General features: G+C 43.9%; 1 protein-coding gene across 7 annotated transcripts in view; it reads left to right on the top strand.

Annotated features, from left to right (window-relative positions):
- The window catches only part of LOC118245349 (H(+)/Cl(-) exchange transporter 5), a 48,990-nt gene that overhangs the window by 6,249 nt on the left and 20,207 nt on the right, over positions 1-22,534 (top strand). For 4 of the 7 annotated variants that reach the window (XM_035541455.1, XM_035541462.2, XM_035541461.2 and 1 more), the window contains exon 3: positions 14,932-15,081. In XM_035541455.1, coding sequence (XP_035397348.1) covers positions 14,932-15,081 — 150 coding nt within the window. Of the gene's footprint in view, positions 1-2,273; positions 2,293-10,985; positions 12,138-14,931; positions 15,082-21,200; positions 21,368-22,534 lie in introns of those variants that run through there. The other 3 variants (XM_050713367.1, XM_035541454.2, XM_035541460.2) reach the window with 3 other exon arrangements.

The following is a 22,534-nucleotide window of genomic DNA, read 5'->3' as shown; positions in this document are numbered from 1 at the left end:
TGTAAGTAAAGCACGTGATTTAGAATTCTGTCGCTTTGTATGCCCGTTACTGTTTAAGCTGCCAAAGTTTGTTTAGTACTTGCAGTTTCAGGCAAATGCTTGGATACTGTGAAGTGGTGTGAAAAGACCTTGACTATTATTTGAGGGCTTGTTGTGGTGACACTGGTGGTATTATCTCATAGTTGTTGTTTTTCTGTATAGCTGAGTCTTGCAAGATGCCTGTCCCTGCATGCTTAACCATGTGAAACCATCAAGGATTTCCTCAACAGCGAAGAGGCTGTCTGCAGAGAAGGTGGCTTTTGCAGCACCCTGTTGTTATCTGGAGAAGACCTAGCTGCAGAGTAGGGCAAAATCTCCTGTAGTTCTCCAGCACAGAGCTGTCTTCCATGGAAGCTGCCTGTGTCTCTGTATGGCTCTTTTTCAACTGAACTCAGGCAATTAATTGAACTTTTGATTTGTTTGTGTACTGGATGTGTTTGTATTTTTTCAGAAGGAGAACGCTGTAGGCACGTTTGGGTAAAACAGTTATGGGTGACGAGGATACCCAAATAAGCACTTTGGTTGGATAGAGGCAACCTGTGAGGGGTTGAGGTGGGGAGGCAGCTGAAGAGAAAGGAGTTCGTAGGTTCCTTCATTCATTCTGTTATTTCTGTCTTAGTAGTCCTCTTGCTTCTTCATGGGCGTTTTATTTAAGCAGAAAATTCTCAAGAAGTTATAGTACTATCTACTAGTCCTAAGATCTACAGAGGATACATAAAGTTGCCTTTTTTAATAACACATGCTACAATATCACTTTAAAAAATGCTTTAAATAAAAAGGTATAACTGCAGTGGTGAGTGGCAGTCCATTTATGCTATCCTTTGAGAAGGAGAAGATATGGTTCAAAAGACCCATATCCATAAAGGGCAAGTCCTTTGTGTATTTGTGTAGCGTCCATGTTCTCTAAAGTGCTTTATAACAATAAATTGAATGGTAACTGGTGAAATGTATGTGCATTTAGATTTTCCAGGACATCTTGTAGCAAACAACATGGAAGGTATTCAGCAAAGATTACATGAAGATCAGAAACCCTTGTGCTGACTGTGCTATCTGTTGTGGGTAAGGAAAGTATTCCATCACCAGCCTGGTTCTAGAAAACGTTAGACTGCTAAATAAATGGGCTTCCTGAGAAACTTGCTGGAAATCGAGTAGAGGGTTAGGCTGCCTACTTCTGTGTCCTTAGCTGCTTTACTCTTTAGAGAAATATAACTTTTCTCAAAGGGGATGTGGCAATCTCTTCATATTTTGAGGGAGCTGGAGTTCTGGGTAGCTACAAAATGTTTGTACGCTGAAATGTTCTATCTCCTTACGCTACCTGGCAGCTGCCTTCTGTTGCTGGAGAGTGGAAAGGGAACTGTTGAATGTGCATTCTTGTTTTGCAGGGGACCGAAATGCCTGTAGAAATTTGGTGAGTCCTGACAGCTGCTTAAATATTTGAGTCAGTGAGTTAGCCTTTGGCTACCCTGTCGTTTGTGCGCCAGCTTGTTCTGGTTCAGTGAAATGGGTTTCAAAACTGTAGAATTACAATTTGCTAGACATCTAGTGACTACAAAAGAAAAAAGTGCGTATAGTTCAGATCAAATAGTCAGTCTGAGGAAGTGTCTACAAGCAGAATGAGATCCATTGCTTTGAGAAAAATGTATAAAATCAGCGGCATGGTGTGCGCGGAGAAGCTCAGGTGTATTTCATGGAGAGGGAGATGCTTGGAAGGTAACTTGTGTATACAACACTCAGGGCTTGGCTACTTAATAGTATTCAGTATGTGCCAGGTACAATTTTCAGTGCAATTTGGTAACATTTCTTTGAATCATTAACCACAACCTCCCTAGGGAAATTTAGCAGTAGTTCTCTTCAGTGTTCTGGTTCTCCTCCTATGACCTGCTTACAATTGCAAAGGGAAGTTAAGTATTGTTTTCTCAATGAGAATTTTGTGCAAATTGGGTGCTTTATGTTTTCTTTGTGCCTCTGAAAATTCCCTCTTAAGTGTGTTGTAGTTTATATTTCAGTAATTCGAGCTTTTTCTATATTGTCAAGCAAAGAGAAAAGCAGTCTCCGCAGAATACATCTTACTTGACACCACTTTGTGCTGTTTGAATTTAAGGGTGTGCTGTGAAATGTCTCATAAAAGCCAACGTAAAAGATAAAGGTACGCTGCTGGAAGAAATGCACTACTCATCGCTTAACAGAAGTATGGAATGACGGTTTTCCAGCTGAACCTTTACGCAAGCTTGAAACAAAAGTGGACTATAAAATGTAATTGGAAATTTTTGTTCAAATCGTACCATTGTAACCATGATGGTCCTTATAAAAATAATTTTAAAAGGTGGTGTTTTAAGCAGAGATAATATTTTATCAGTGGTTATTTGGCTTTTTTGTCTGACAAAGTTTTGAGCGTCAGCTGTCTTCATCAGATCTGGAAGACTTCAGCTCCGTAACGTCAAATTCTTGTCCTTTTTGAATTCCAGTAAAATAACTAAATGCAACGGATACGGAAATAATGGGATGATTACACTGTTGTAAGTCACATACTCAAAAGAAAAGATCCTCTGTCGTCGTGTTGGTTGCACAACTAGTGATTATGGTACCAGTAGTGTGACTATGAGGAGGTTTGTGTTTAACCTGAAAAGTGAATTTACAAAGCATTGGGTGTGTGGCTCCAGTAACTTCTTTTAGTCAGGAAGTAAAAATTTATCTGCGTCTTTAATAAATTAACTGATTTTTTTTACCCTACTTGTGTAAACAGGAGAGGACCAGTATTTAAAAATGCTGCTGCCTGGCACATCGTGGGTTTTTGTGGTATAGAGTGGTCTTGCGTGGTGCGTGGCACAGAGAAGCTGAGGTGTAAGGGGCTGAGGCTGCTGTGGTTGAATGGTAGATGGTAATTTAATACAGGCTAAAGCTGAGTTGACCGACAGGGACGTGCCTTTTAGAGCTGCCACAAGCCCTGGCACCCATGGGTGAACGCTAGAGCACACCCAGCTACAAGCTCAAACTTAGTGCACTGCGCTGGACTGAAAGGTGAATGCTGGACTGACCGGAGGGGCTGGCGCCTCCTGGTGCTTGGGGGGAGAGGATGGAGGGAGGTGCCGCAGCCTTCAGGCGTGCGAATGCATTCAGTGCCACGGATCTTGGACCCCTTGGCTCACCTCTACTTTTCCTAAGTGTGAAATTTGGCTGTAGCTACTTCAGCACAGTGCTATGGCGCTCTTACGTTGGAAATAGTTGTCGAGGAAAGGGGAAGAAGCCTACCTCGCTAATGAAAACAGGCCTGTAGGGTGGTTCTGCTTCCTCGAGCTCTCTTAGTAAAGGATTTGGCTGCGAGGACAGCTTTGGTTGTGATCCAGTTAAAGTAGAGATTTTGGCAGGAGGTGACTTCAGAGTCATTATCCAAGTTTTGATGTTTTCAGGATGAAAGGCATGTCTGATCTTAATGCTGCAGCAGTTGTTGTGATGAAAAACGTGTGCTTAGTCTGGCTGCGTCATTTTAGGATCACGCTCTTCTGACGTGCATTGGGAAGGCTAGATAAATCCAAGGAAATCTGATTGCATGTTCTTGAAGGTTTGCTAACTTGAGGATGGCCTGTAGATACTTTTTAATCATCACTTAGCTACACAGTTATGTTTTAAAAGCAAGACTGTAGCTTGGTTGATGCTGCTACACAGACATCTGATAGTTTACCCCTTCTAACATCCTGGGTTTCCAAAGAGGGCAGTAGTGGCAGAGAAGCTGTGGATGCCATGTTTCAGTATGGAAACTGTTGTAAGTAACTGAATTTGGTCTAGAAAATACAGAAATCTTTACCAAAAAGAAGTGTGTGTGCGCGCCCCCCCCCCACCCCCCCCAACAGTCTGCTGCATAGCACAGTTACAGACTGCCTGTAAATTTAGGGTGACCTGTTTACAGAAACGCATGGTGTTTCATAAACATATGAGGAAGACTTTTGGGTCACATCTCATTCAACTGAAGGGCACAAAGATGTGTGAAGACCTGTAACTCGTTTTCTTGGAAACCAGAAGCTTTTTCCTCTGGTCGCTCCCTTAAAGAACTTCTTTTCACAAATACACGTACAGGTCACTTGCTAATGTTTAGCGTGTACCTTCCTGGGGATGTCTAAAGGAACACCAATTAATTTATCCTCTCTTCGCTTTGCTTTACACCACCTCCTTTAGTCAGAGAAAGCAAGGGCATCCTTACTGCTAGGTGGATGTAAAACGTCCACCGATAGGTTTGAAGTGGGATCACAACAGACTGTCCTTCCAGATGCAAGCAAAGGATGGTTTTCTGCATCTTCAGGCAAGAAAATCTGTCCTAGGAAAGAAAATTGTGCAAAGATGGACTGTCTGGAACTAGAAGTTATTCTCACACGCTGCCCAGCCCTGCTCCAGAGTAACTGGTGGTTTCCCTTTAGAAGAGCCCAGCAGAAACCCTTGGAACTCTCTTCGTCCTGGGACTTAGGACAAATGAGCAAATGGCAAGCAGCATCGAAGGGAAAGGCTCTAACGTTACGCAGCGAAGTGTAAGCGATACACGTGTGTTGGTCACTGCCCAACACTGCAACATGTACACTCACAAACTTTAATGTGAGTTAAACGTGCTGCCTTTCCTAAAGGCACTTGGTACGTGAAGAGGGACTTTTCAGGCCTGCTTGTAATTTTACATGAGAGAGAAACATATTTTTTTTTAAACGCAAAAATCTGCTTTCAAGCCTCAAAATGCCCCTTCTCTCGACTTTCCCATATTGGCCAGATTTGGCCTCCCGAATTTCATGCAGAGTTGATCTGTCAGTTGTCTAATCTTGGTGGGGAAAACCTTTAAATGCTTAATTTGTTCTCTGAAATGGGATAGTCTTAAAGATTCAGCATCTCCCACAATTCAGCAGAAGCGTGGGGTTTTTTCTTGTTCGTGGTGACCCAGGCTTTACCTTTGGCATTAGCAGCCCCTTGTATTTCCATAAGAGTATAGGGGAAAGGATGGGTGGTGGTCTCTCTGCTGGAAAATGGAAGATTTTATCTCGAATTTGAAGGCTGAAACTTCATCTTGTATTCGTCTGTGACATGTTACAGTTAAAACAGCACACAGAAATCAGAAGACAGGGTTCTGAGCCACATCTTGACAAAACCCTACCCTGCAGTAGGTTCTGCAGCAGGAAGGGCAGCATGCTCATGGTGTGCGTGCAGAATTGCAAACTGTTTTGCTCATGCAAGGGGCCATGGTTATGTTGAAAATAAGAAAGGTACAGGATAGCCATGCCGATGGAGAAGTATGCGGTGATTCTCGTCTTTTTTACTGTGTTAACCTTCGAGCACGTGTGTAAGACTATGCTGTTGCATTCCTACAGATTTGTTTAGCTTGTGGCTTTAAAATGAAAATGGAGATTATAAAAAGTCTAGAAGGAAAAAAAAAAAAAAAAACCAACCCAGTGAAAACAAGGGAGTCTGATTTGCATCTTGGCATTTGTTGCGTTTCTATACAACGAAGCATCCTACAAAAACAGGAGTTCCTGGAGAAGAGCACTGAAAGGTCTGTGATCACAGTAAATCTGCTGGTCAGGCTGCTTTGATTTGGACCCACGTGCTCGTGACCTGTTTTGTTTTTGACCAGACAGCTGAGGAATATGAAGTTGTGCTGGAGGTGCCATTCCTGGAGAATGATACCTGAAAATTTATTGTCTTTGGAGTTGCTGGGCACTCGTGCCTTCCTGTAATGAGCATAGGGAAGAGAAGCAAGAAGAGGAGAAAAAGCAAAGCTGTTAGAGAAAGCTGGGAGACAAAACAGGAAGCTAGCGTGGGCCCAGGAGCTGTCACAGGCCCGTAGTTAGTGTCACAAGACAGCAGCCAATTAAACAGTCTTTTGGAAATGTGAATGGTAATTGTGTACCAGGGCCTGGGCTGGCTTTGCTGTGGGTTTTATCTCCTGAATCACTTCCTGGCAGAGAAGCTGGGCGGATTGCGATGTAGAGCATGTGGATTGGAAGCAGAAGTGCCTGGTCTGGGAGGAGATGTAAGCAGCGCTTAACTTCGGAAACAGAAGTGGGTATTGTGAAATCTAAGGTGCAGCCTGTATCTCTAATAGGCAGGTTATCTGAGCTGTCACAGGGGTTTGCTCTGGATGAAACAGGAAGAAATCCCACCCTCTGAGAACAGAGCATAGCACTTCTGAGTGAAGTCAGGGTCTGCCGACCTGTGTTCATCTTCTCACAGCCTTCCTCAGGTATCTCCTTGTGCGGCAGGCTTTGCCTTGCTCTGCGTCTCCGGCTGTTTGCATCCATGGGTGTGTGTAGCAATCACAGCCTGCAGGGAGCCAGTTCAGAGGTACGGCTAATGAGAAAAAATGGCAATGTCAACTGAGAGGGGATCTTATTAATATTTATAACTACCTTAAGTGTTGGAGACGGAGGGATTTGGCCAACCTCTTTTCAGTGGTTTGTGGGGACAGGACAAGGGGCAATGGCCACAAGATGGAGCACAGCAAGTTCCGTCCTGACATGTGACAGAACTCCTTCGCGGTGAGGGTGAGGGAGCACTGGGACAGGCTGCCCAGGGAGGTTGTGGGGTCTCCTTCTCTGGAGATATTCAAGGCCCGTCTGGACGCCTACCTGGGCAACCTGCTCTAGGGAACCTGCTTTGGCAGGGGGGTTGGACCCGGTGATCTCTGGAGGTCCCTCCCAACCCCTACAATTCTGTGGTTCTGTGATCAACAAAAATGTTTAAATGGAAATTTACAGCTTTATCAGTGGGAGATTCAAAGCTACGTTTGCTCTATCAGTAATTATTAGGAAGAGCCATTTCTCAGCTTTTAGGAAGTGGTGCAAGGTGATGTAACATACTGAAAAGAAGCTATCTGTTGGAAGCGTAATCCACCTGCAGCCTGCAAGCACTTGTAGAACTGCTTCTGAATTCACACCAGGTGAGAAAGCCCTAAAGGCAAGAAAGGCTCTGTGTGGGTTAGGGAGCTAATGCAGCCTTGCCAATGGTTGTTTAGAAACCTGCTTCCTGCAGAATTTGTAGGAAACTTGAATATTGTTTACAGATCAGTGACCAGTGTTGATTAGTTCTTCTACTTCCCGTGGTGTCTTCACTTTTGTTCATAAAAACTTGCTGAGAACTCCTCTTTGAACAAGAGCTTATCCTGTTGCTGCCTTACAGCATCTTATGAAATTTTTAATATGAATTTGCCACCTGTCAGAACAGGACCTGGTAACCAGAGGTGATTTAGCTGCCTAATGCTTAGCGATCCCAATTCAATTTTGAACAGACTTACTGACTTAAATGTGACTTGGCAATGTTATAGCACAATTCCTTAAAACTGTACCTACTGTGATTAATATTTCAAAGAGCTTGAGAGTGTACAGGAAGAGGGAGGGACAGCGACGTTTCCTGGATAGGCCAATTGATGCAGCAGATAACTGGGAGGAAGTAGTAAAGAAAACATATTACTAGTAATGAGTTATGATTTACTGTCGTTACCAGTGGCAGCTGAGCTGAACTTGTATGAAACGATGCTTTTGTTTTGTTTTTCCAAGTCATTTTTGGAGGACTGACCCTGGTCTTGCTTTGGATTGGAAGCGGAATGCCTCTGGTTCCATCTGTGTGCCTGGAAGCATCGCACGGCCAAAGCTGCTGGTCCCAGCTGCCACTTGCTTTGAGTCATACCTGAGGTTAGCAGCTGTGCTGGTGTAGAAGCTCCCAGTGCCTTTACATGGTGTTTTTAAACACTAAAAAAAAAAAAAAACAAAACAAAAGTCCAAGTGCTTTTTTAGGATGGGGAACATGAACACAGCAGTCTGCTTCTAGAAGTGATTTTATCATCCAGGAAGACTGTTTTTAGTGAAACACTGCAGAGCGAGTTACCCCCAGTACTCGTCTGGATGCACAGTTCCCTTTCATGCAAGTAGTTCAGAACCAGCTTCTTCCAGGCCTGTGTGTTTTCCCTGTTTCAACTGAGGGAGGCAGTGATGCAGGTAATGATTTAGCTAAAACTACAGAGTTGTTCTGTGAGGTTTGCGCTGCCTTGTCTCTTTCATGTCTTTTTCCCCATCGGTACTGGAAGGTGTAATGGCAGACTTTGTCCAGTTGTATGCACTTTCCCCAGAGCTGTAATGAAAGAAACATGTACCCGAAGCATTTTGTTTCTGGAGATGACCCTTGGCAGTGGATTTTACCATCCCTGTGCTTCTTTTTTCCATCTCTTGCCTTTTTTTTTTTTATGGAGCCTGTAAGGTCTGTGAGTCTCTGTGGTAGTGGGTGGTCAAACTGGCTGATGTTCTGTAGAGGCACGAACAAGGCAGGACACTTTGTGGATATCCTTTGTCTTTGTTTTCCCATCAGAAAGACAGACGCTTCCATAGCGCCTATCCTCCTCTTACCAAATGCTTGGTGAATAATAGCAGTAAGCACGTTCCTACCTGGTTTATTTATTTTTCAAATGTGCTCATACCCAGGGATTAGGAGGGAGCAGCACACACAATGTTTATGCTTATGAAGATTGTGAAAACTTTTCTTTGAAATACCAGTTTTATAAAGTTTTATGATGCCTTTATTAAGATACATGCCTTTTAGGTACTGATAGGAAAAAGTATTTGTAAATTAGTTTCATGGTTTATTATGTGAAAAACACCAGGAGAGGTCTTTGGCTTCTTGTTTTCCTCTTCCATGAAAACTAACACACGCACACACTATCCAACCCTGATCTCTTCACTTGCACAAAGTCAAGAAGCTTTCCTGCAAACTCACCCTGTCAGTATGTTCTGCTTCCATTCATTCTTCTGATTTGCTCTGAATGCCTCTGACAAGAGCTGTGCAAATTTCTGGTACAGCAGGAGGAATTCGATTCAATTTAAAATCCCTTTTATGCAAAGCATGTACTGCAGTAAGCCATTTTTTTAATCAATTTTGGATAGTTGTGGGGGATTTTTAATCTAGTAAATGGAATACTGAGACATCTCGATTTTTGGAGATTATCTGACAATTATATATGATTGTTAACGCTGGCAGAAATGAGTCTTACTCTGAAGGAAAGTATAGTTGCTCATGAGCTGGATGAAATCAGCTGTGACTGATGGTTGCCTCCAATTGAGTTTTCCAGTGTACTGGGCTGCGTGACGTAAGTGAAATGATGAATTATTCGAGATGAGGTGAGAGGAATGCAGGCTTAAAGACATCACGTTTAAGTCTCTGTATGCCTGTCAGTAAGCAAGCGTACCTGGATGGCAATTACTGTTAACACGCTGTGTGTATCAGCCCAACTCACACAAGTGTCCAGGAAACCTGAAACGTTGCAGGGTTTGTGTGTTGTTTTCTGTGTAGCGTTACCTGGTAAAACGTGACGATGTTATCTCACTATGACTGTCAGATCGTAGCATAGAATATCCTATTGTGATTTACCACTCACCTCCTTGGGGCTTGTAGGATTATGTTTAAAAATAAACAAAGGAACCCCATATAAACGCTAAACCTCTAAGTGTTTGTATGTAGGTTGTGCTGGGAGACTTCCCAGCTTCTTTAAAGCAGCCGAGTGTTTCGGCCCAGTCTGGCTGTACAACAGTTCTTTGCCGTTGTTCAAACAGCAGCTGAGGGAGCGACCGAGCAGGGTTGTGGAAAACGTGCGATGGGGCTTTGAGGGGAGGAGTGGAGCTGCAGCCTTCCAGCCAAATCCACCCCGCGCGTTGTCAGCGAGCACAGGAGGGGCAGGGGCAGCCTCCTCCTCGCCTTGTCTCTGTGCTGTGGCTGTGAGAAGCCCCAGAGCCCTTTCACTACCTCACGTGAGCAAACTGTACTAATGCTTGAGGAAGAAGCGGTTGTCTGCTCTTCAGAATAGAAACAGGCGGCCAGACAGCAAGAATGTAAGCATATGGTCGTACAAGCATTTATTTGTCAATGTTTAAAATTGCAATAACGAAAGGCACGTTGATAATCTTAACTGAGCCATTAAACCCTTCTGCTGAATGATTTATGCACTGCTTGGGAAATCGAGGCATTGCTAATAACATGGTTTACGTATTGAAAGAGCAGTGCATTTTTCCCTGAAGATTTTTGTACGTCGCATTCTGCACCCAAAGGGAGCCAAAACGTGGCTTAAAAAATCCTGTTGGTTTTCAGCTCACCTGTTGGTCCCTTCATGTGCCTTTCGTGTATCACTTCATGACGCTTTCAAAGGCTGCCCTGGTATCTGAACTGAAATCTTGTTTGCTCCTCTCGCATTTGGCATGTTTATGCTGTGTACTGTGGTGGTAGAATCCCTCCCGTGGGCTCTGAGAGCTTTGCGAGGGGTAGGGTGCTGCAGAGCAGCCCTGCCGCAACAAAGAGCGCTCTGCTTTTTGTCACAGTGCATGCGACAGAGCTCCTTTCCCTGTCCTGGGGGTGTTTGCTTTGGCACTGGCAGGGCATAAAGCTGCTTAGTTCAAATCTTCCTATAAACCTCCGCGGCTGTTACAGCAGGTGTTTGCAGTAATCTCTGTTGTTCTGCAATTATTGCCTGGCGTTGTCTTCCCTTAGGCGGCTGGACCCGGGGTAACCATGGGAGAAGCACTTGTAGAGCTCTTCTGAAGTTACTGCCTCCGACTTTGTATGCACGGTCTTTTGATGTTTAGAAGTTAAAGAAGAAATCGCAATCCGCTGTTAAGATCAAAAGTTTCCTTTTGATCTTTCATTAAAATCAGAAAGAAAAAACAAATCCCCTTTCCTCTGTCTTTTCACAAGGCACCCAGAGTGCGCTCTGCAGCTTCATCCCACGTGAAGGTGAACCCGAGGGCAAGCTGAGAGGGCTGCTTTGGTACCTGTTAAACTTTGGGGTCATCTGACCCAGGCCTCCAAGCATTTTTCTAACGAGGAGCACTTGCTGGCCACTTCCTCTTGTAATTCACTTGCAGCCTGCATGTAGGGACCTGGGACTATGAGGTTTACGTGTCATGGACTGTGATATGAGGAAGTCTAAAACAGCTTGCTTAGTCTGCCAGTGCACTGAAGTTTCTCTCGTGGAGTAAGCTCCTCTGCCATGAAATGCTTTCCCTCCTTTTTTTTTTTCCTTACAGCACTGTGAGCGTCTGGAGTGATGATGTTGTGGTATAATTACATAATTACACATAATTACATGATTTCTTTTTTTTTTTTTCCAGTTACAATTGCTTTCTCATGCGTTTTTCATTTGTGTATGGCTGAATCTTGGCATTGTGCAAAGGAACGTGCCTGTCTGTGTGCAGAGATCCTGTGGGGACAACATGGGGCTCAGGAGGAAACGTGAAGGTGGGAGCGGGGAGGAAAAAGTGCCCTGAACTTCAAAGCTCATCTTTGGTTTTCTAATCTCTGAAAAAGAGCAGTCTTGTGATCTGGGCTTTGGTTTTTCAGATTAAAGTAGCCGCTAGGTGGTAAACTTGCTCCTTCCTCACAGGAAGAATGACTCACGAAGGCAGCTGATCAGAATTTTACTCTGTGCTCTTTTTCAAGCTTTCTTCTTCTCACATAATGTCCTTGTGCTGGTGGTGGAGCTGAAGCCAAGCCTTGTAGCAGACAGGGAAGAAAACGTGTTTTGGAAACATTCAGCATGCTCTGACTTTTTGGAAGATGCAGGTTTGCATGCTGGAAAAGCTTCTTCAAGCCCCCCGCGTGGCTTAGCAGCAGCCAGGCGGGCACTGGGCAGGCTTGTGGTCGCTGCTGCCGTTCTGTACCTCTGGGCTGGTGCCTTGCGAGGGGACGGGGAAGTCCTGCTGGTGCCAAGGCAGCGCCAGGACCGGCACTCCAGCGAGCAGAGGAGCAGATGTACTGCATGTGAGAGGTGATGCTGAAGCACGGACTAAGAGGATTCTGCAGTATCTGGTGTTGATTTGTATACTGCAAGCGATGGAGCTGACACTGGACTAGGGGTGGTTCTGTTCTGCCAGGATGGCAGTGGGTGCTCTCGCTTCCTGGTTGCAGTTGCTGTCATCAGAGTCACTTCCAGGCGTTACAGAGCCAACTTCTTCAGGTTTATTTCGTTGCTTCCCTTTGCCTGATTGAGATGGAAAAAAATGCCAGACTGAAAAAAGTAGAAGAGATTAATGGAAGCATCTCCAGCAGAATGGCTTCTTATGCCCGCAAGCCCTGGGAGCACCTGGAGCCTTTTGGTACGTATGCCTGCCATGGGAGTCCTGGAGAGCGCGTGAACTGTGCCAGCAGTTCTGCGAGATCTGGTAGGAAACAAGCAGCAGTTGCCCACTGAAGTATTGTGGTAAATTAACCGTAAGATAAGCGTGAGAACAGTCATTGTGTCTTTGTGTGCATGGTTTAGCCTGGAAACGCTTTGCTTGCCTGTAGAGGGAGTATTCTTGGGGTGGGGGGGGGGAAGGTGGCTTAAACTTGTATCTCTAAGGGCTGCTTTAGGACTTGTGAAAGAAACACGTAATTGAATTATCTTCTGTGTCCTTTTTTTTCTGCGTGTTAGATGTTATCTGGTTTCTGTTAGGACTGAAAAGTGTTTTGCTTTTTGCTTTTGTTTTCTAAATGGTGAGAACAAATTTGGAGATAAAGAGGGAGGAACGGGGAGCTGACATAACTCCAATTCCTTCTTTTCAGCACAGGCACTTGTGCTTCTTGTCAGACAAGGGACTCAGCTTTTAGCAGGCTATAAATTTGTGCTTTTAGTGCAAACAGAGTACGTGAATACAGACCTCTTTTAAACCTACTCACACCTATTGCACAGTCTTACTTGAAAATACCTATTGTGACGCACAGGCACAGAGTTTCTTGGCTCTCCTCTGGGGTGCATCAGGCCTTGTCTGCTGGGACCTGGAGCCCTGTGCTTCCTAGGAGCAGCTTGTCTGAGGGACAGCACAGCACGCTCTTGAAATTCGGTTTTGTTAGCTGGCAAATAGCTTTGAATCCTTTAAAAAACTGAAGTCTTTGGTTTTCTGCTGATCGAGGTATGTCTTTGTGCTTTCAGAATGTGTTAAAGGCATTGTTTGTGGCAGGGCAGAGTGCAGCAGCTCACGTGCCTTCCTGAACGCCCATCAGCAAGGATTCAACTGATGAGTTTGCATCAGCAAGCGCTCAGCACTTTCTTTACTCTGTGTGTTCTGCATCAGTTTAATGAGTGAACAGGGCTTAAAAGTTAAGCAACGTTGTGTTCCACAGGGTAAGGCTCAGTAAAGAGCTCAGTGTGTCGCTTTGTGTAATGCCAAGATATTTTTGGGTGGTGTGGTGCCTTTTTTGTAAAAGGAAGTGCTTTCTGCAGACTGTGTAATTCATACTGTTTGCAAATGCTGTCTTTTTCCCTTCCTGAAATAAGGCTGAGCTGCATATTTGGTTCCTCTCTAAGTCTCTTGAAAAATATGTCTGTTTGCGAGAGAAAAGCGAACGTGGCCTACCGTCTCGTTAAGGTGAAAAGATCTCCATTTTTCAGGTTGCAAGGTCTGTTTTTGAGGTTAAGACCTGATTTTTTTTTTTTCCAGATTATGTTAGGATTAAGTGTTCAGAGTTTGTGCTCTTAGTTTCCCTACCATCCTAGGGAAGAGGAGGGGAGACAGGTCTTGTGTCATGGTCTGGTCCAGGCAGCTCCTTGGGATGGGTAGGGCAGGCAGCAGGTTAGGGACGCTTCATCGGGATTATTTATGAAGTTCAATAGCACGCTTCCATGAGTGAACTGCATTTTGAAGCATCATGTTCAGGTAGTGAAAAGTCAATATTAACTTGGGTTGTTTTGATAATTTTGTCTATGTCAGGACGGGTAGGTCAGTGAGCGCAACACGCCTGAAGAACATCACCCAGCTGTGTTTGTGAGGTTCCTTTCTCTGTTATGGGTTTTGCGTGACAGTCTAGTAACAAATACAAGGACACAGTGGGAGGTGAAATAGTCAAAAAAAAAAAAAAAAGTCAAATGTCACTGTATACTTGTTGGAAGCACATGCAGAGATTATTTAGAAAATACACCAGTGGATGTCACATGCCTTGTCTAACTAACATGGTGGTGACCGGAGTCGTTCTTTACCTGCCAGTAGAGTGGATTTTTAACTGCTCTGTCTGGTATTGATCAGCAAATATAAATTGATTTGCAGTCTTTGGGTCATACAAAGACAAGTATTTGGAGAAAAAGGAAATGCTTTGAGTGTCTCTTTAGACCAATATCTGTAGAAATATTTGTTTCTTTGTAGAGAAAAACATCTGAGGCATTCAGGCTGCTCTTGGGTTTGAGTTCCTAGTTGCAGAAGCTTGTGTTAACTCATGTGTTGTTACTGGATGTTGGACTTTGTATGTATAGCATTTAATTTTCCAAATGATCACACTGACATATGATTCACAGGAGTGAAAACAGGTGGTGAGTGACATGTGACAATACATACGGGCTACGGTCAGCTGAAATAGTGTCTGTTTCCAGTTTTTCAGGGGGTGGTTCTTTGCTTATAGTTTGTCAGTCTCATTGCCCTGATTAAACCTGTCTCATGTCAGGCAGCTGGCTCGCTGGGATTCAAAATCAATCTTAAGCATATTTCATATACTACCATTTTCAGTTTAACTGAGCATCACAGGAAGGGGTTCGTAATCCTGCTGACTGTAAGGTCAGGAGCTCACATCCTGCAAAAAACTAATACTGTGCTCCTAGGCTGCAGCGTTTAGGAGCTATTTGCCGTGCTAGCTTTGCAGGCCATGGAGCCCAGCAGCAGGAGGAGGGGCTGCTGTTGGCCTTTTCCTCCTGCATGCTGGATCTGTCGTATGTGCTGCCCTCATTCAAAGCTGGAGAGTTAGCACACCTGCACAAGCTGTCTGGGATGCACTTACGGTCCCAGGACAGGGTCTGCTGTGTGCTTTGGTACTGTGCATTAGTGCCTCCTGTACTTCAGGTCAGAATGCCAACTAGACATCCATCCAGTTGGTTTAGAAAGTGAGTCTTCACGTTTGTGCTCTAAAAAATTTCCCTTTTTTCAGGTTTGGAAGTTCTGGCCATGGATCAAAAAGGCTATCGACGAGGAAGTTTCCAGAGCAGCACCAGCGATGAAGATATGCTAGAAATAGCAGGAGCATCTCTGGACTTCCCCATGGCTGATGATGACCCACCACTCGACAGAGAGATGGGAGGTAATACTCATGCATCTCTCCACTTTTTTTCATAATGTCTTTTGGCAGGATTTAATGTAAATATTTGCTCTGTGAATCTCACTTTTCTAGTGTGAAAGACTAGCATTTTGGCACCAATACAAATATTTTGGAGTATTCTGCACTGCATTATATCCATGAATAGGTTTCTGCAGAACACTCACATGTCATGCTTGGCATTGATACTGCTTTTTTAAAGGTGGTTGATGGGAGGTGTGTGTCCAGTACCAGTAGAAAATATCCTTAAAATAAATGGCAATTGCAAGAAGCATGTGATTGACTTCAGTGTGGTGGTGGGGAGGCGCTGCTTGTTTAGCTCTAGTGTCTGAGCTGCCTGCTGCTGGCTGCGTGCTTCCAGTGGCAAGGAGGAAAACTGTTCTCTTTAGCCATCTGTGTGGTCATCTTACTATCAAATGTAGTATATCCTGTCTCATCGCTTTGTTTTTAAGGTTCCCGATTAGAAAAGTTTCTAGAACTTCCAAAAGTAGCTGCTGTAGGGAAGAGCTGACCTTGCACCCTATGAGGGAAGTATCTTTATCGTCAGTGTGAAAGGTGGAGATGACAGTGCTGAGTGATTCCTAGGGGGCTGTGATGTGAACAGAGACTGCCCCCTCCCCTTCCGGTCTTCCTTACCTACAGTTTTAAAGGTTGTCCTTGGCCTTGCTGCAGTGGAGAGAATCTCAAAAGTTTAAGAGAGCAAAAGGATTTGATGCTGAGCAGTATGAAACACTTGGCTTCCCCTGCCACCTCTTGTCTGTCAAGAAAGGATCTGTTATTACTTCTATCTGAGCCTGAATTAGTGAAATTAATGTGGGAGAGATGAATGCGCATTCTTTTGCTGACCTTTGGCACTAAATAAGCAAGATATACCTGGTTTTTGTCTTCCATGAATTATCATAAATTAGTTTGAAAAGTGAAAATATTTTATTTTGGACAGCCAACTGCAAGTCTCTGTGACTTCCCATAAGCCTTTTGTCATCTTTTTCTCCCATCCTTGTTTGCCTTAGGGTAAAAACTAAAAATAAATCTTTCTATTTTGATTCTTGACTGTGTGATCTTGAGGTGGTACAAATGAAGAGACTTCCTCAAATGCCTGTCACCTGCCAGTAGCTGAACTGGCTCTTCTGCTGGGGATACTGTGAGTACTATGTGGTTTTCTTCTTGTCTAGGCCCCTTTCATCGCTTCCAGGCTCAAGCATGAGAAGAATTGCTGTTTCTGTATCAATTGCATCAGTTCTGAGTGATAAGTGCAACTTTGTGGTTATGAAGTTCTAAGTCTACAAAGGGAATGTGTGAAAGATGTACGTCTTGAACGTGTAATTTCGTGGGTTATGCTGACTCCATCTAATGTGAAAGGCGATGGCTAGTACTGACAGGTTCGCGCTGTCGCAGATAGCAGGCAGCATACTCCTCCAACCTGACCTCGTGGTGTCCATGACTTTTAGAAACGGACATATCACAGAATGGCCAAGGTTGGAAGGGACCTCTGAAGATCACCTAGTCCAGCCCCCCTGCCGAGCAGGATCACCTAGAGCACATTGTGCAGGATGGCATCCAGGCGGGTTTTGAATATCTCAGGAGAAGGAGACTCCACAACGTCTCTCGGCAACCTGTGAGTCTGGGAGTCCACTTCAAAATTCCTCACATATAACATGAAATAATAACTTGTGACTGAAGTTCTTCTGAACATACATTAATTACTACTATGTGCAGAATTAGATACATAAAAATAATTACTTTATGCATGTTGTTAATGCATCTCCTCTTGCAAGATGCTTTTTCTGTAGCTGTTTGGGTATGAGCTATCTGAAGTTAAATGTGTTTGTGTTTAATATTTAGAGAGAATGAGCTAAATTATTTCTCTAACTTTTTGTAAGGAAATTAATTACTCTATGGGGTTTCAAAGCAGCGGTAGGTAATGTAACATGCAGTGGTAGATAACTTGAATTTGTTTTGCTGTTTGCCCGAAACTCCTCTGCTCTGAAACTTCATCCCCTCTTTATCCCCTCAAAATGTTTTGCCGCTTGTCTGAAACAGTACTCAGTTGTTTCCCTCCTTGTTTAAGTAGGAATTTTCCATCTCTGCTCAGTGCATTTTGAAGGCCTGTGACACCTACTATGAAAAAAACTTGGTGGCAGGAATCACTTCCAGGGAAGTGGACTTCAGTTTAGCACAGCTGGCCTTGGTCCTTGGAGTGGTTAAGTATGCCCCACTAAAACATGAATCAGAATAAAGGTGGTGGGGACAGCACTTGAGGAGGCCACAGACTGCTACTCTGCAGTTTAACAACTGTTTGTCTGTTTCTTGCGATTTTAGCAAACTTAGTCACGGAGAGAAGCAGTTTCAGCAAAAGGGGCTCTTTCTGTTAACAGGAAGTATAAATCTTTGCTGGTTTTGACAGTGAAGGAAAAGAGGAAATTTAAAAAGGGAAGTAGTTGCCTCCCTGAATGCTGGTTTCAGTTCCCTATGGATTTCCCCTACTGAACTCAGAAAACGTTTGTTGACAAATACTTGGGCGTCAAGTGCCCAACCTGTCCTTCAAAGGTGTAGCAGTGACACGTGCTTTACTTGAGCTGGAGACGTGGTAATTGAAGTTCTCTTGTGGTGGAGTCTTCCGCAAATTTCTGGTTGGGACCTGTATTTCTCATGTGCTGCATTTGCTGTGACACGTTGAAGAATGGAGGTTTTTTAGTGATGCCATTTGAAACCAGAATCCAGTCCTCTTTCACCTTCTTCTCCAAGACTAGCAGTGTCTTAGAAACTCTCCTGCGAATTAGTTGTGGCATCTCAAGTATGAAAATGATTGCAACTGGAGCTTTTAGATCCTGTGAAATGACTCGAAGAAGAATCGCATGCTTTTTGATAAATTTGTATATCTGGATTGCATTTCACAGCCAGTGCTCTTTCAAGCTTTCCTTAAGAGCCCTGACTAATGAGAGACAGGATTTTCTTGCTGTGTTAGGTCTCAGATGGAAACGGGCAGCCTTGCACGTGGCCTGTAACATGTGATGCTTGTATCGAAAAATATCTTTTTCACAGGATCTATACAGAGTGTTATACAGTTTGTTCCTAACTGGTATTTGCATGAATGCACCTACTTTCTAAAGTCTTGAGTTCTATGAGAGCTTGATATAGTTGTAGATATTCTGAGTTCTTCAGGCTTGGTTCAGTCGAAATGATTTGCAAGACTGCAGGTACTTTTAATGCCTGGTACTGTGCTGTCTGCCTTAATGAAAAGTCACCATGAGTAACACGATATTACTCTTATCTTTTTTTGTTTGGACTTCAGCATTTTGTCAATAAATGATAACAGATAAGTCTCCTTGCTTTTACACAATGTGCTTGAGAATCAAACTTGACTTTTTTTATAAAATCCACTGATACTTCTCTAGTTTCCCCTATCTTGACACTAAGGCAATAGTATTTCTTATGCCAGGCAGCAACTGAATCCTAGCTGTGGTTTGTCAGTTGTTAGCACCTCAGCAGCTGTGCTAAATTAGAAGACGTATCAAAGGCCACAGACTTCTTTCTGATACTGCCTTAGTCTTACCTTAGGCGTTTCTAGAAATCTAGGAGAAAGCATAAATTGTATCCTTGCCCAAAAGATAGGTAGGGTGGCACAGTCCTCTTAAGGATGCAGTTGTGCTTTCCGTAAGTTATTCTGTCTTACTGGCATCTCCTCCTTTCTGTGGCACAGTAAAGGTAACCAGAACTACGCAGGATATTCAAGGTGCATTTATACAGCAGCAAATCTTTTATCTTTTTAGTTTAAGGGATTTAGAAAAAGCTATTTCCTTGTTGATTAACTGCTGTTGAGTATTGAGCAGTCATTTTCAGAGAATTATCCACAGACACTTGAATTTTTGTCAGACATACTGACTTAGAGCATGACATTGTTTACAGTTGTGTTGTCATATCTCCCTCTCCCTTGCCTTGCTTTGTTAACACTTGAGTTTCTTTTGCCATTTTGTAATCCAGCTGTAGTCCTTCAAAGCTGTCTGAAGTGATGCTAGTTACCCAGTACAAGTTAAGGTAAGTGTAGGCACTGCTTTCTTGGACAACTTACAAATATGCTGTGTAGTCCAATACAAGCAAAAATGAGTGGGATTCCACCATTTCCTTTCTCCTGTTTGGAAAACCAGCTAGTTTTAGCCATTAGCATCCTGTATCTTCATCCAGTTGGTCTTCTGTGAGAGAACTTTCCCAGTGATTCCCAGAAAGCTTTGTTTGCATAAGACCCTCTAAAGAAGATTCTGTAAAAAGCTTCAGGGATACCCAAATACATTGTCAGTTATTATGTCTGTGGTCCTGTTGCTTTTTGGAAGAAATACAAGATTTACATGGTCTAATTCCTGTAACAAAAGCTCTGTTGGAACAGATGCCTTAGCAAATACTGAGTCTCCTAGTTCAGCTCTTGCTTCTGTTGTTTGTTATGAAGGTAAGTTGTGCTTGGTATTCCTTTTCCAAACTATTAAATTTGTGTCTACAGATAGTTTTCTCTGAACAGTAGTTCTGGTTGGGTATAAAAGTTAGTCAATTATGCCAACTTATTTTGCACTTTTCTTTCACGGCTCTTCCTCGACTCATTACAGTGGTGAGGCAGGTACTGGGCACGGGAGGAACAAGGTGCAGTGCTTGGGTATCACAGTAGCTCTGGATGTACTTTAAATTGTAGGGGATAAAAGCAGGACTGTGTTCCCCACTTTTTCAGAAGACTTAAAACATTAAAGGCTGGAAAGGTCTCTCTTGTTGTACAATTTAAGGTTTTTTTTTCTTTTGAGCTCTAAGGGAAGAATTGAGAATTAGAGTAGTGTTAGGAGTATGCCCTAAAGTGTTGCAGGATAAGCTAATAAGCAGGGTAATAAGTTAATACACAGGGCTGTGAGAAGAGGACCAGCTGAAGATAGGCATTCAATCCTGGCTGCCAGATCTGCTATTGGAACCATAACATTGAATACATCTGGTGGAAGTGGTATTGTCAGCTCTCTGCAGCTGCATTTGCTAAATTCAGACCTGCAAGTCCACATGTTACTGTTGTTGCTACATCTGGCAGTGCTTTTGGCATATTCTTCAGCTGCATTTGTCCTTGAATTCCATATTGCCAGAGCAGTAGGATGCCCTGCTGAGCCTCTAGCCGGCACAACGATAAGACCAAAGTTAACGTTTGCTAATGTGTAGTGTTTCAGACTTGTGAGACAAGATTTAAATGACAAGTTATCACTAGTAATTGAAGCCAGAAAAATTTAATCATGAGCCCCTTTCAGTTCTTATGTACATTGAATGGCAAGATAAATACTGTTAATGAGGCCCTGGAGGGGCTGCAGACAGCACAATGACATATTGCTTGAGGGTAAAAAATAAATGAATTGTCTGCCTGCTAGAAGGCAGTAAGCAAAGAGCATTGCCACTAGCCTTTTAGTGAGCAAAATGACAACGAAGTGGGAGAAGAAAGACTTTGCAGTACATCTGTGACTGATTCTCCCCACTCAGGAAACTCCGCTGCTAAATGTGTTTTCCTGCAATGTAGTTTGGCTTGGTCCCAGGCATGTGTGCCAGGAGCATCATAGCCCTTGCTCTCATCTGACATGTTTAACTGTCAGCGCTTGTGATAGAGGTCATCCCTCCACAGACAGACTGTGGATGAGGTGGTTAGTTGGCATTTTTTGTCAGTCTTTGGAATCGGATTGTTGGGGTGAAGGGTATCTGGAAATTCTCAGTATACAGCTCTAACCCACCCGACTTAAGAGAGCAAACAGCATTAGCAACAAGTTGTTCTGCATCTCAAAGCCCCTGCGCAGTCAGCTTCAGCCATCTGCACACTGAGTCTGTGCAGCACAGCAAGCAGGCGGATATTAGTGCTGGGGAATGTATGCTGCCAGACAAAATGTCCTGAAGGCTGTCAGAGGAGCTCTGGTTGCAGCTTCAGGATGAGACCTCTTTCCGTAAATCAGGAGTCGCAATCCGTGGATGTAGTTCGCTCTTTGCCCTTTCTTCCCTGCCTGCAAGCGGGAGCCTCTCCCTGTGCTGCCGAGATCCTGCCCCTTCCAGGCGGTGGAAGGGCTGGCTCATGTGACGGTGGCTGCTGACGACATGCTCGGGGAGCAGGGAGAGCCCAGCACTGCCCGCGTTTGTCTTCACCTGAGTCCGAGGGAAAAGGATGCAGCGAGCGCTGCCGTAGAGGAACCAACACCCATTTTCCCTTGACTTGCGTCGCTGTGCGATGGGCTGGTGAAGGTCCTTCTGCAGGAAAAGGAGCGTCTCAGTGAGGGTAAGGAGATGGTTTCCAGGGAGGAAGGGGAACACATTTGCCTGTAGATGCACACTGCAGAGGCTGTGAGGCAGCAAACTGCTGGTCACGGCTCTGAAGCTGCTCTAGTTTCTCCTCAGACGAAGGGTTTGATTGCAAAGGGTGAGCAGCCAGGGTGGTCTGTTGGATTTCTGCTGTGTGATGATTGTGTACGGCAGTTCTTCCTTTTGTCTGGAAAAAAAAAAAAAATTAAATCCTTTTTCCATATTTGCTATGGGAAAGCAGCATGGGGATACCTCTCTTGCAGGTGCTGTGCTGGCAGGCCAATTAATAAAGCGCTGTAGGTTTCCTGTATTGCAAATGACAGATGCCTGTAACTTTAAAGAGCACTGACTTCTTTTTTTTTAAGCCAGGAAGAATCTCTAAAATGGAGCATTAACCCATTTAGGGAAGAAGAGGTGATCCAAAAATAAAAATCTGTTTAAATATGAACTGTACTTCTCTGACAGGACTGTATTGAACTTGCTGTCTCTGGGTTTTAAATACTGATTTGGAGGTATATGTTAGGAATTGGAGAGACCTACTGGATCATCTTGATTGTGTTTTGACAAGGCATTACTGAGCAGATTTTCCGGATTTATTCCTATATGAATTTCCTAGGATTCTTTACTTGTAACAGGCTGAGGCAGGAAATATGATCTTGGTAAATATTTATGGCTGTCAGCCATTTTATAGTTTAGTATTAATCAGGGAAAAAAATATAAGGACATTTTCTCATTATCTTTTGTGAAATAGACTGCTTATCTACTTGCACAGCCATGAAGTTGTCATGTATCGCTTGGGGACTTCGGGGTTCTGATTTGGTAATATGAAATCCAGTCACTTTAGGCACGGGAGACTGTGCTGATGAATGGGATCAGTGTCTGGAGAGCAGGTTCGGTCTCCAGAATGCACCTGGCTGTTCCTGAGCATGCAAGTCAAGGTGAACTGCCCTTTCTGTGCTTGGCCTCTTTGCAGAGACTCACAGTGCGGTTGCTGGCTGCCGTATCGATGGAATGTGGAGGCTGATACCTGTGTGACTTTTGGCCCTGTTTAACAGGGCAGACCTGAGGATTCAGTTACTGCAGCCCCTTTTGCTTGCTGAGCAGTGCTCTGTACTGACTCTGTGCCCTTTAGGTCTGGTCTATG

Source organism: Cygnus atratus, chromosome 13 (assembly GCF_013377495.2).
Source record: "Cygnus atratus isolate AKBS03 ecotype Queensland, Australia chromosome 13, CAtr_DNAZoo_HiC_assembly, whole genome shotgun sequence".
Taxonomy (NCBI): Eukaryota; Metazoa; Chordata; class Aves; order Anseriformes; family Anatidae; genus Cygnus; species Cygnus atratus.
The sequence above is the reverse complement of the archived record's forward strand: the minus strand, read 5'-3'. Positions and strand labels throughout refer to the sequence as shown.